The 12820-nt window shown below is 36.6% G+C and overlaps 2 protein-coding genes across 7 annotated transcripts; both read right to left on the reverse strand.

Moving 5' to 3' along the window:
* Nucleotides 1-412: 412 nt before the first annotated feature.
* LOC104714868 (DEAD/DEAH box RNA helicase family protein) lies at nucleotides 413-6826 on the reverse strand. 5 transcript variants are annotated; one of them, XM_087464262.1, is made up of 18 exons: nucleotides 6373-6826; nucleotides 6201-6271; nucleotides 5961-6096; nucleotides 5414-5863; nucleotides 5210-5322; nucleotides 4775-5009; nucleotides 4378-4541; nucleotides 4058-4139; nucleotides 3849-3938; nucleotides 3517-3750; nucleotides 3269-3340; nucleotides 2973-3125; nucleotides 2750-2893; nucleotides 2407-2565; nucleotides 2215-2298; nucleotides 1507-2079; nucleotides 1276-1411; nucleotides 413-909 (listed from the first exon to the last, which is right to left on the reverse strand). In XM_087464262.1, the coding sequence occupies exons 1-17, from the start codon at nucleotides 6412-6414 to the stop codon at nucleotides 1319-1321; spliced, it is 2895 nt and encodes a 964-aa protein (XP_087320388.1). In that variant the 5' UTR covers nucleotides 6415-6826; the 3' UTR covers nucleotides 413-909; nucleotides 1276-1318. The 5 variants fall into 5 exon arrangements, with proteins under 5 accessions (XP_087320388.1, XP_087320387.1, XP_087320386.1 ...); XM_087464261.1 differs by having other exon boundaries at nucleotides 413-938; XM_087464260.1 differs by having other exon boundaries at nucleotides 413-1051.
* Nucleotides 6827-7101: 275 nt separating this feature from the next.
* On the reverse strand, nucleotides 7102-10456 carry MPK17 (MAP kinase 17). Of its 2 annotated transcripts, none has more exons than XM_010426611.3 (10): nucleotides 10014-10456; nucleotides 9326-9750; nucleotides 9054-9181; nucleotides 8823-8882; nucleotides 8591-8740; nucleotides 8294-8449; nucleotides 8057-8194; nucleotides 7859-7938; nucleotides 7664-7771; nucleotides 7102-7577 (listed from the first exon to the last, which is right to left on the reverse strand). In XM_010426611.3, exons 2-10 carry the CDS (start codon nucleotides 9729-9731, stop codon nucleotides 7340-7342), a joined length of 1464 nt encoding a protein of 487 aa, XP_010424913.1. In that variant the 5' UTR covers nucleotides 9732-9750; nucleotides 10014-10456; the 3' UTR covers nucleotides 7102-7339. The 2 variants fall into 2 exon arrangements, with proteins under 2 accessions (XP_010424913.1, XP_087320389.1); XM_087464263.1 differs by having other exon boundaries at nucleotides 9405-9750; nucleotides 10014-10392.
* Nucleotides 10457-12820: the final 2364 nt, after the last annotated feature.

Below are 12820 nucleotides of genomic sequence, written 5' to 3' on the forward strand. Positions count from 1 at the left end.
TGTAGCTTCCGATGAGCAAATCATTCGTCTAGGGACGTACATAGATTTATCTTCCGACATCACTATCTTCTAAAGTCAATAAAAACAAAAAAAAGGTTTCTGTCTTGTCTCTTAATCATTTTTCTTCTACTCTTTGGATCCAAACCCTTGTGCCTGTTTCGTCTACTTTTGCTACTCATAAGGTTTCAATTTATTAACCCAAACACATTAATTAATGCAAAGTACATAAGAGAGAAGAGAGATAAGGGATTGTTAAACAAAAACTATTGTTATCAAAACAAGGATTTAAAAAGCCGGCATAGTTATGTGTGAGAACTTTTGGTCTTTGTAGTGTTCAAATTAAACATGAGAATTGTCTTATCATGATTGTCTTTTTCAACCCACCACCACCTCCCATGCTAGTTTTATCATATACTATATCAAAAATACCATTAGTCATCATCAAAATATTTGCCGACCGGCACCAATTATACCTACAATAATATCCATACAAACAGACACCAAGAAATATGTGAATATTATTTTGTATGGTTCTATACTTCTATCTCAACCGATGATGATCTATTGCCGAAACATGTTAAATCCCTAATAGACTCGATACATACAGTTTAGATTTAGTAAAAGCTAGTACAACGGAGTGATGAAAAAGTTTGCAAGTGTTAAAAGATGCAGACAAAGAAGACGCAGAATGATTTAGGCACAAGCAGTGTCAATAAGATGTGAAACAAGTTGCCAACACTTCAAGTTTCAATATGGGAAGTGAAGGACAAAGGAGGAGACAAGGAGGTTAGTGGGTCCTATCGTTTGATGATTGGGTAGGAAACATTTTGTGGGTCACCACTTGTCTCTTTGTCTCTCCTCTCCCCGTGAATCTCCCTCATTGGTTGGTTGCTAACCCCCAAAAGACTCCTGTGTGTCACTCACACCATTTCTCATTCCTATTACCACTTTCTATATTACTTCACACTCCACAAAACTCTTCAAATAAAAACATAGCAAGCATAAAGCCACCACTTATTTTTCACTTTTACAGATCCCATTAGTTGACGTCCTATTCAGAGGCATCAAACTCCAAGTCAAGTATTCTTCTTTTTTTTTTTTCACATGAATGGGTCTCTTGTTGGACACAAAATATAAAGCTTATATGACACCAAAACATGTTTGATCTATGCTCGTTATGCTTAATCTGAAATTGACACCCAAAGACTATATTACCACTACTACTACTAGTCTACTACAACATGTCATAGTACCAAAATAACCAAAAGGACATACCAAGTATGTACTATGTATGTACACTGTAGCTTGTGCAACCTTTTTAGTCGCCCAGAAGACAAAGTGGCTGTCTCATGCTAAGCTCAGCTTTTAGCGCTGGAAATTTCTCCAGGTCATGAGAATCTCCTAGAACGTTCTGTGAAAACAGAGTATAAAAGGAAAAATATGAATATTAGTGACATTTGAAGTATATCATTTCACTGTAATGCAATTGGGGAATCAATGTTTTACCAAAGCGGCGATGTGGGCTTCCTGCAACATATTGCCGTCTATTTCTAGTCTAGCGAGCGGGAACTCTGGTAAGTGCCCAGATTGTTTCTTCCCAAGCAAATCACCAGGTCCACGTAGAAGAAGGTCTATATTTGCCAAGTAAAACCCATCTGACGATTTCCCCAACATATTCAACCGTTTAAGGCTATTGGGGGTTGACCCAACTAATAAGCATTTCGATTTTCTGGTTCCACGCCCAACACGTCCTCTGAGTTGGTGTAACTGAGCGATTCCAAATCTCTCAGCATTCATGACAACCATCATTGATGCGTCTGGAACATCAACACCTATCTCTATCACCTGGGTCGAGAGAAGTATCTGTGTTTCTCCACTTCTGAATTTATTTAGAGCCTCTTCTTTGCTGTCACTCTTCATCCTTCCGTGTAACAGTCCGCAGTTGTACGTTGGAAATTTTTTGGTTATTATTTCGAGCTCCGCAGAGGCAGCACGGAGCTGTGGCAGTTGCTCTGATTGATCAATAACAGGGTACACAAGGTACACTCTCCCTCCAGACTTCAGGTCTTCCAGCATCATCTGTCAATGGATATATGACATGTTTAGATATCATCCACTGTTGCAATTTTAAAAATCAAAAGCATTGTCTTGAATTTATTGTTTCTATGATGAGAGAGTCAAGAAAATAATTGTAGTTATTGTCATAGGCATTACTGAGTAGACTTCCTTGATGCCACTCTCATTTCCCTCGAAAATGTGCGTCTCAACTGGTATTCTTCCAAGTGGCATACCAGTAATCTGAAGAAACAGAGAGTTGCACTCATTTAAAATGCTTATAGACATTTAACATATGGCACAAGTGTGTTTCTTCTACCTGCTGAATTAAAATGGAAACAAGTTACATACTTGGGTCAAAGAAATATCTCCGTACAAAGCTAAGGCAAGTGATCTCGGGATAGGGGTGGCTGACATGGCAAGAACATGAGGAGCCATACTGAGATCGGTTTTGGAAGTATCATCAGAGTCAGATGAGTCACTTTTTGATATCATAGATGTCCCATATAACTGCAGAAGTCACATTACAATACACTTCAGTTAACGAATTATATGCTTACATCGATAAGAAGAATGAAAGTACAAGAGCAATTCATTTCAGGTCACCAATCAAATAAATCACCATGAATCATTACTTCAACTAGAGTGAATAACGCAATTATCCGATAGATCAAAAATATTTTAGGAACCTGACCTTGCTGTTAAACTTTCCTCTCTGGATTACACCAAACCGTTGCTGCTCGTCAACTACGGCAATACGTAATGCAGAGTACTCTATCTTTTCAGCTATCAGACTGTGAGTTCCAATTATAAACGATATAGCTCCACTTTGAAGATCCTGTCATCAGTTGTAAGCTATAAGGAATGCAAACTTATTGTACTATGATTTAAAAAGACATATTAACTGCATGACTTGCCTGCCGGATCATACGTGACTGCTTTGCCGGAGTTGAACCTGTGAGCAACCCAATTGTTGGCTTTGATGTTATTCCCTCCATATTCTCTAATAGATCACGGCACTGTTCATAATGCTGGATGGCAAGTAATTCTGTGGGAGCCATGAAAGCTGCCTACATATGAGAAAAGGTAACTCAAATTACAAATTCAACTACATACAAGGAATGAGTCAATGACGTATATCAGAAGATTTATTGAGAAATTAACTACACATGGTGAAATTTCAGAAGGTCGTAGATAAATTTAATCAACCAACCTGGTAACCAGATCCTATGACCTCCATGCACGCTAAGAAAGCGACAACTGTTTTGCCACATCCAACATCACCCTAAAAGATAAACCAGATCTATTAAAACACTTTTGGTTAAAAATAAACAAATGAGACACAACAGTTAAATCTGATTCTGATAGTCTGGTAAGATTGGCTAATAAGCCTACAAAAAAAGGAACTAAACTATAACCGAGAAAAAAAGAAACACCAGCCAGATCAGCTGACAAAGGTACCTGCAGCAGCCGATTCATTGGAACCGGGCGCTTTAGATCCCATATAATTTCTGAGACAGCACTTAGTTGGCTAGGAGTAAGGGAATATGGTAGAGCCTTCAGAAAACTCTTGGTGAGAGTGGACCATTCTTCAATATAAACGGAATTAAGCACTGGCTTTCTAAACTTTTCCAGCAATACATCTTTCTCTATTTTTGTGCCAAGGCCTTGTAGCATTTGGTACAAGCGTGCTAACTGTATGAAAACAAAATTCAGCAGACTACTTACATTTTCACTAACAGATTAAGAAAAAGAATTCTGCTTCTGAGAAGACAATTCAAGTCGCTAACTACCTGTAGGTAAAAGAACTCGTCGAATATAAGCCTTTTGCGAGCTAAATCAGCCTCATCTAAAGTCTTGGGCTCGTGAATACCAACGTACGCCTACATTAACAGCAAGGGAAAAACTTGGGATGATAAGCAATTGAGGACATATTATTTTGCTGCCGATTAAAGAAGAAGTTAATCAAAGAGCAATGCTTCAACAAAGAAGCAAGACTTACATCATTAAGAGATGGTAGGCCAAAAATTGTAGTGATTTCCTTAGGAATTGGATCCATATTGGCGGGAAGGATCCGCAGAGCCCTAAGAGAGAAAAAGTGGGTGAGGTGTGATAAAAAAGCGGACTAATCATCGATATATCTAATTATGAAGTTGGTAATTTTATGACATATGAAGAACAATTCTTATACTCAGGCCAGTCTTGAAACACTCAATCAGGTTTAAGGTGAGGCTATTACTCAAAATTTCAACAATTCCCTGATAATGGCATTTCAGAACTGCTGTCTCAATGACTTTTCAATTTTAGATAATGAAACAAAACCTGGAGATGACATCGCTAAGGAACTTTGGGTTCAACCCTCCTTTTGAAGGGTATATAGGATATGGTCTCCCCTGGGCTCGAAGAGATGATTCTTCGTCATCTTTGAGAACATCAATATTGTATTCCCTCATTTCAAAATGATTGTCTGCACGTAATGACTTTACCTAGATGTAGAAGAGATTATCAACAGATTCTTGAATCAGTACAGTTGCCAAAAACTTTCGTACGTAAATCTGATGCTTTAAAGATCTTTTATCGTGCTAAAATAAGTCCAAGCTTTAAAATTTGTATTCGAAAAAAGAGTGAAATACTAATGAGGCAGTCTGATGCGAACAAGTAAACTACCTAAGCAAGAGATAGAAATACATGAAAACTTTGAGGGAAGAACCGAAATTACCTTCCCACTAACGCATACAAGGTCCCCGACTTTATGTTTCTCTTGAATAGCATTAAGAAAGGGTTGCCAGGTAAAGCGAGTCCCCCTAAAAAACTTCTTCAGATGCAAAAAAATTGATTTTCTTGCTTTGTCTTCATCATTACAACTCAGATTCTCCGGAGTTCTGTCCCTGTCTGAGATTTCACAGCTGACAATAACCTCGAGAAATGAAAATGAAGAGCTAGCTCTAACTCCCCTGCACATTGAACCGCACAGAAGTCAAATTTGAATTTCAAAAACGTGTAGATGCGGCTCAACACAAAAAAAAGGCATAGGCAATACATGAAGTTGCTAATTTGAGAAATTATCATCAGAAAACCAGTGGTAATATAGAGAAGATTTCTTTTTGTACGTTTGAGATAAAATTTTAGAATGATTTCAGAAAGAGATACTCACTTGGAAGACAAGACTTTGCCAACAAATATCAAGTACTGTCCATCCTCAATATCAACCTGTGCATTCTGCAAATCTGCATAGGTTCGAGGAAAATGATGCAATAGCTTCTTCATCTGCATTGATAGAGAGTTTGAAAACTCGGTTTAAGACTTCCATCAAGAGAATTACGTTATTTCTTTGTATTCAAAATTTTCAAATGCCTACCGTGTGAAAGCCGCAGGTATCTAGCTGATTACTGTGCCTCTTACTTAACCCAGGCATAGATCCTATACTGGTACCAAGGAATAGCTGAGCGGCAGAATCATCAGATGTTGTTTCAACTTCAGACACTGCAGGTTTGCTAGTAAAAAAAGAACCATCTGAAATTTCTTCTCTAGGATTGGAAGAATCAACATTCTGAATCTCTGGACAGAAGGAAGATAATGTTCTGGAAAGATTGTCTGGATCAAACCATCCTCCATGCATAGGAGTGGGAAGAATACCCCTTGGTTCATCAGACGATTTGGTATAGCCGTATAATTCCACCGGACGAGAATCACCAAGGATGATAGAAGGGAATCTCTTACACGCCAATACAAGATCTTTCTTAACTTGGTCATCAGATTTCTTATCAATAAAATCATCAACATTATCATACTCCATCAAAGCTGCAACCTGCGCAACAGGGTAAGTAAACCACAACAATCTGAAACGCATAGAGAGACATGAATGAACACACCAATAAAGAAACGAACAAAACTTGGATTTGAACCTTGGTAATCAGCTTGGACTGGTTTTCGAGCCGAGCAGTGGCATACTTCTCAACTTGTTCGAGAATATTGTCAGAAAATTTATGCTTTGAACGATAAGATATGTTCCAAACTTTGGAGAAGAAGAACTCACTCAACCTACAGAACCACCAGCTTGATTCAGAAGAACAACAAAAGGAAGAGAAATAAACTCAAGAGAAAATGATGAGTTAGTGTGACAAGAGAGAGAGAGAGGAGAGTACCTCATTCGATTCCAGTTTCCTCTCTGAGCTTGGATTACAATCACACTACGCAATCTTCTACCAGCACAACACTGAAGACAATTTTCCAAAAAAAAATTAAAAAATAAAGACATTGAGAGATACGTTCTCCTAAGAAGCACAATCCTAAATACAAGAGCGAGCGAGAGAGTACCATGCCACAGGGTTGCACCATGGATAAAGTCACTGCCGCCATTGTAGATCAAAACATGGCTTTCCTAAATGATTTCCGAAAGGGTTTGTGAGGCTAATTACAGACAAATCAAAATCGAGCGATAAATTTGGATTGAGCAAACAAAGGATTAGAATTGGGTATTATGGCTCGACTTCGCTGGAAAAAAAGGACTTCAAATTCCTAAGTTCCTGAGCACGAATCGAGTTAAAGTTGGAGTCTTTGGACAGCTTCGAGCCTTTTGAGAGAAATAGAGTGGGGAAGAAGGGACTAGAGGGTTTAATTTTGTCTTAAATCTTCAATTAGATTGCTTACTGTATTGTATTTAACAACTAAGTTATAACTTGAGTCTTCCATCATGTATGGCCAATTTTATGGTTTATTCTGATTGATTCATCAAAACTCATAATCAAGTTTGGAAATTGTTAATATAAATGGGATAATTATGAAGAAGACTCGTAATCATGTCTTATGAAAATTATACTAGCATTTTCTCTTATCCACACTTGTTGGATTCTTTAACTAATTCCAGTGAGTTGGAAATTGCAAGACCATTGTTGATTTGGAGTATTCTAGTTTAACCTAGATTAACTTTTAAGTGTATAAGATATGTAACAGATTTTGAATAGATTAGATTTTGATTCTTTATCTAAGAACTGGTTATAAGCAGATGACAGAATAGGTGGACTGTAATAAAAATATGGTTCTAAAGGGTAAACAAATATGGTGAATTTTCAAGTTCCAAGAGAAACCATTACATAGAGAGATTCCAATATAACAGAGAACAAGAGAGACTGCTAGAGAGCAATGAAGACGAAGAAGAAGAAGAAGAAGAGAGTTACATGAAAACTCAGAGAGACAACATCATCATACAGAATAGGCAGAACACAATCAATGGTTTGCTGCTAAACAACTTGAGTATCAATTTTTTTTTTTTTTTTTTTTTTGACTAAGAAACTGCAGAGGAGACACCCACACATCTCGATGCACAGATACTATCACTCCTCATTAGACATGCAGACCGTTTAACCGGAGTTGCTCCTGCTTTGTCTACTTTTGTTGTCTTCTGTGACGATAACCCAGTTGCTGTGTTTGGAGTCTGTGGAGGTGTAACCACCACTAATGACGAAGACGTTTGGGTATGAACCGAATCAGAACCTTCGTCTTCTGATGAGCACACCCGTTCTCTGCAACCAACCCCAAACAGGTTATAAATAGCCTGATTCGCTTAAACTCCTAGTTGTTCAGTTTCAAGAAGTAACTAACAACTAACCTAGGGAGTGACGTGTACTTTCTCTGATGTGGTGGAGAGTTATGCTCCTCTTCATCGTCTTCGTGTTCTGCGAGTCGGGCAAACTCTTGTTTGAACTGATCAACCCCGCTGGACGTCAAGAATGATTTACAAAGATCAGACACAATTTCTTTTCTATGAAGAGCCAAGCTTATTTATTAAGAAATTGGGTCAAACCTCGGGTATAAAAAATGAGAGTTGACGTTCTCTTCTCCTTGTAAATACTCTTGCAACATCTGTGGATGATACTCCAAAATCTGTCTCATACAAACACAAAGAGAACAAAAAAGAGTTTTGAGAGATTCCTAAAACTCAAATAATTTTTCTTCAGTCTCTTAAGCATATATATATCCTTGACGGTTATTTTTTATTTACCTCTCGGTACATGAGCTCCCTCACATCATCCCGAGTCAATTTCCTCCTTTCGAACTCAAACTCGAGTTTCGAGATAGGTTGCCTCGAGGGTTCGTAGTCTACATTTGCCAATCCTTGAAAATACGGATCAGCCAATGCCTGAGGAAAGAAGAAACCAAAAGAGAATCATGAAAATGAATGTAAAAAGTGCACGAGAAAAAAAAAAAAAAAAACATTTCAGTGTGTTTTCCTGGTTACCTCTTCTGCAGAGGGACGGTCCTTTGGGTCAAAGGCGATCAAACGCTGAAGCAACTTCAGCGCCACAGGATCGATATTGGGGAATTTATGGGTGAAAGGAACAGGATCCTTTCTCCTCATGTTACCCAAATACTTTCTAGCCTTCTCATTCCGAATCTACAGATTCATTACAAACAACTTGATGACACACAAAGCTAAAAAAAACACACTTGCATCCAAAGCAAGTCTATCTGGGAGAGAGAAGCCTCTGTATTGGGACTTTAGTTAGCTTCCGGGAAAAATAAAAACAAAACAAACCCTGGATAGAGTTATCGGCGACGGCGTTCCAAGCAGATCAGTGACGAGTTCTAGCTGGTGCACCACGTTTTTGCCAGGAAACAAGGGTTTTCCAGTTAGCATCTCGGCAAATATGCAGCCAACGCTCCACATGTCAATCGCCGGAGTGTACTGCACAAACATACCAATTCCATAAGCTCACACATCACATTATATGTAAACGCAACAAGAGATAAGGATTTCAGAATTTTACGTTAGAGTAGAAGGAACCACAGAGCTCTGGCGCACGGTACCATCTTGTAGCAACGTAGTCCTTACAAAAGCAAATGACAAGATTGGTTACTTAGCGAAAGTATTGCGTTACAACAACACACATACCTCTCAGTTACAGAACAAAAAACTCAAACTTAGTATATTTAGCATATTTCAAGAACATATGAATTGGAACTAACTAACTCTGAAAGAGATAGAAAGATACACATACAGTCCAGAAAACAGCAGAAGGGGAATCAGTGAAGGAGACACGAGCAAGTCCTAAATCACAGATCTTGATTTTGCAATCAGCATTAGCGAGGATGTTCTTAGGCTTCAAATCTCTATGGAACACATGCGCTATATAAGTCACAAAAAACAACAAAGGGAGCCAGCAGAAGATTATGATCCAAAGTATAACCACAAAAATTTCAGATGAAAATGTAAAAAAAAAAGAGAGAACACAGTGAAAAGAGAGAGAGAGAGGGAACAAAGAAACCTTACCTGAGTGCATGAATTTTAAGCCACGAAGAAGTTGGTACAAGAAGAATTGATGATGCTGAGGAGTGAGGTCGTCATTTACCTTAAGAACGTGGTGAAGATCAGACTCCATCAACTCAAAAACAACATAGATATCTTTGAATTCCTTGCGGCAAGGAGGGAGCATGATATGTTTGATCTCGACGATATCAGGATGACGAAGAAGCCTGAGAAGCTTGATCTCTCTGAGGATACGGATAGCGTCTGAGACATGTTCAAAGACATTGGTCATCTTCTTGATGGCAACTTTGCCTCCCGTGTGAGGACATTCCGCAGAAGCAACAACTCCGTAGCTTCCTTTGCCCACAACTTCTTGGATCTGATATTGGCTTGCTTCACCATACTCCGTGAAAAACTCTTTCTCCAACATAGTTATTGATCTTATTTCACTGCTCCCAACAACATTTTAAAAAATCTTCTTTAGAACAAACAAAAGTTTTTTTTTAAAAAACGTTATTTCAGGCTTTCAGCTAAATCCCTAGATCCAATTTACAAACTTTAATCATTAGATCAAAACCAGAGGACAAACCCAGAAATATCAGATCCTGAGTAACACAATACCTAGTCCTAGATCAATTGCTATATTTCACAACAAGGAAGAACCCTAATTTTACCCAGAAAAGGAAATGAAAAGAAAAAAAAAAGGACAAACCTTTAAGATTATTATCTTGGAAGAAAGAGAATAATTTTCCACGAAGCTGCAGCAAACGATTATGGTCTGAAATTATAAAAAAAAAGCAACGGGTACACACGCTTTTTATATATAAATCCGCTTCAAGACAAAACAGCTCATTTCAGTTTTCGCCGATTACTCTCTTAAATTAAACACCTTTTAATTATGGATTAAAAATAATAGTTAAACAAGTTGCCTCAAATAAAATAAATAAATAAAAGTTGGATAAGACAAAAAAGAAATCCTGAAAAGGACTCTTTTTTTGCTGAAATAATCTGACAGGGGATTATAAATCAGAAATAATGAGTTTTTTTTTTAATCACTGTAATAATTTTAAAATAATGGAATTATAAAGAATAGAGAAGGAAAGGGAGATTAAAGAAATACCTAAAAATGTGAGCCCATATACCTTACCTTATCTTATCTTCGAGTGCCCAAATTTCACGGAATAATTCATAAACACCAGATAAGATATGTGTATATTCTCAGTTATGGTCCTTAAGATATGTGTATATTCTCGTTGTTGCCCTTCTGTCTTTTTCATCTTCGTACCTTCTTGATACGACTTCGTTTTTATAAAGAAACTCTCTAGGGATAAAGTCTCTTTGTTGTGCAGAGGTTTCCAATCGAGTCTCCCACCATTGTTGACCATCCATCCATCCTTGTAAACGGTGCGTTTTTGTGACGGTGTGTGCTCAAGTTGTGGTATAATGCGTTTTGTTTTGCTGGCTTTGTCCCTTCATTACTCTAGTGGGCCGTCACCGTTTACAATACTGTTTCTATAATATAATCACGGTCGTCAACTTTCCACGTAACAACTACGTATACACTTGCGGTAGTTATTACTTTTTTCTTTAAGTAAATGTAAAGAAAACAACCCGATATTTGCTCACATGTGAGATACGAAAAATCTTTTTCTAAGGTAGAACAAACATTCGTCTAATGAGTAAATTCGTCACATCCATCTCTGAGTTCTGTCTGCATAGATGGTTTTCACAGTTTGGGAGCCAATCCGGAACTGAAGAACCAATATCATATCTGAAATCCCATCTTGAATCTTACGTATATGATCGAACTATGTGATCGTAGGTAGACTCGTATAGTATCTCTCCATACTCAGCAAGTCAGCATGATATGATAGTAGAGAGTTTCTTTTCGTGTATAAATAGAAAGGTATAGTTAAAATTGCGTTTACTGTATGGAATGCGCCATTTTCTTTTACAAAATATAGTAAAATTGCATTTCACAAGCCGTTTTTTAATTTCCTTTTTGAATAAAATAATCCGATATTGGAGTATTATATTTCTGTTGTTTTATTCAGTACCTCTAAAGTCAACGTTATATGGAGATTATTAATTCTGCCAAAAGTAATATCTTTACTATTATAGCTTTCATCATTTAATTAAAATAAATGAGAAAACAATTGTTTTGCAAAATCAACTTACATTCACTAATCAGTTGACCTGACTTGAAAGTGATCATTTGTAAAATGAAAAGCTGTCATCAAAATTTCCTAATTTGACAGAAGATAGCGTACGGAAAGTAAAAACCATGATATTGACAAAGAAACTTTTATTATTAATACATAGACGTTTTGTATTTGAGAATTAAAATAAGTGTCATACTTAATTTTGAGGCAATTAGGCTGAGGAGCTATAAAGATATATATATATATATATATATATTCTCTTTGGACCGATGTGGTGTCTTCTGCAAACACTACAACCTTTAAGTCAGGATACTTTACAAAAAGCTTTAGTAGCTAGTGTCGTTAGGCTTTGATCCCTTTTGTTATGTTGACGTATCAAAGTATTTAATTTGAAAAAGTATATGTTGATACTTTGTTTAGCAAAAAGTATTTGTATTTTGTAGACATATTTTTAGGTTCGTATATAGTATCGTGGATGTCGGGCCGGATGTTTTGCTTGGTTGATATTTCTATATATGGTTAGTAGGACGTAATGACGTGACTTTTTATATAGATGAGTTCTCGTTATGGCTGGCTCAGTCGTGACACTTTTAATGATTCTTTAATTTCACAAATCGTTAGATACTCCCCTCCCACACTAACCATAAGCCGATATATATAGTATAGGCGATACGATTACATTACCCAATGTTACTGTGGGAAATCATACGATAAAAGTTTAGTCTTGTGAATTTGTTGATATGTCTGTAGATAATATTTGCTCTCAACCTTTAGACATTAACTGATTATTTTTTTTTCTTAGATTTCTCCGTCGTTAGGTGATGGGGCGATTACTAATTAATTTTCTGAGTGCTGCCATTTCTTTTCCCACCTATTATCAATAATTTCTGATATGCTCAAATTTACCATAAAGTTATTCTCTCAAATTAAAAGATCACTGCAGTACTTATGGGTTGAATTCCACAAGGAATTAAAACTACACAATAAATTATAGTTTTATAATTAAGCTAAACAGATTAATTTAAATTAAAATAAAAGCAATGCAAAATATTAAATAAAACTGTTGTAAATTCAGATAATTAAAAAGCTAGGTCTAGGGAATTTCTAAGAAAATTATGAAATATTAAATCAATCAATAAATTAGGATTCATGCAATTAAGAACAGATCTAGAATTTTAAATACTTTTGTAAATTAAATCAGTTCTCACTGCAAATAATACCTAAATTTAAAACCAGAAAATCCAAATCTCTTTGCAAAATTAGGTTAAAAATCAGCAATAAAATCAGGTTTAGATTGTTCACAAAATTATTAAATCAAATCTCTTTGCAGGAAATAATTTTGCTCATCAAAAGGTTT

Source organism: Camelina sativa, chromosome 9, assembly GCF_030686135.1.
Source record: "Camelina sativa cultivar CO46 ecotype springtype chromosome 9, ASM3068613v1".
NCBI lineage: Eukaryota > Viridiplantae > Streptophyta > Magnoliopsida > Brassicales > Brassicaceae > Camelina > Camelina sativa.

What these genes read in the sequence shown, in the direction of transcription:
- MPK17 (XM_010426611.3), bottom strand. Translation starts at nt 9,731, where the DNA reads ATGTTGGAGAAAGAGTTTTTCACGGAGTATGGTGAAGCAAGCCAATAT. An exon ending in CTTAAAATTCATGCACTCAG is followed by an intron (nt 9,182 to 9,325) that starts GTAAGGTTTCTT and finishes TGACTTATATAG; the next exon opens with CGCATGTGTTCCATAGAGAT. An exon ending in GTGGTTCCTTCTACTCTAAC is followed by an intron (nt 8,741 to 8,822) that starts GTAAAATTCTGA and finishes ATGTTTGTGCAG; the next exon opens with TACACTCCGGCGATTGACAT.
- LOC104714868 (XM_087464262.1), bottom strand. Translation starts at nt 6,414, where the DNA reads ATGGCGGCAGTGACTTTATCCATGGTGCAACCCTGTGGCATG. An exon ending in TGGTGCAACCCTGTGGCATG is followed by an intron (nt 6,272 to 6,372) that starts GTACTCTCTCGC and finishes AATTGTCTTCAG; the next exon opens with TGTTGTGCTGGTAGAAGATT. An exon ending in GAGATATTTCTTTGACCCAA is followed by an intron (nt 2,299 to 2,406) that starts GTATGTAACTTG and finishes CTGTTTCTTCAG; the next exon opens with ATTACTGGTATGCCACTTGG.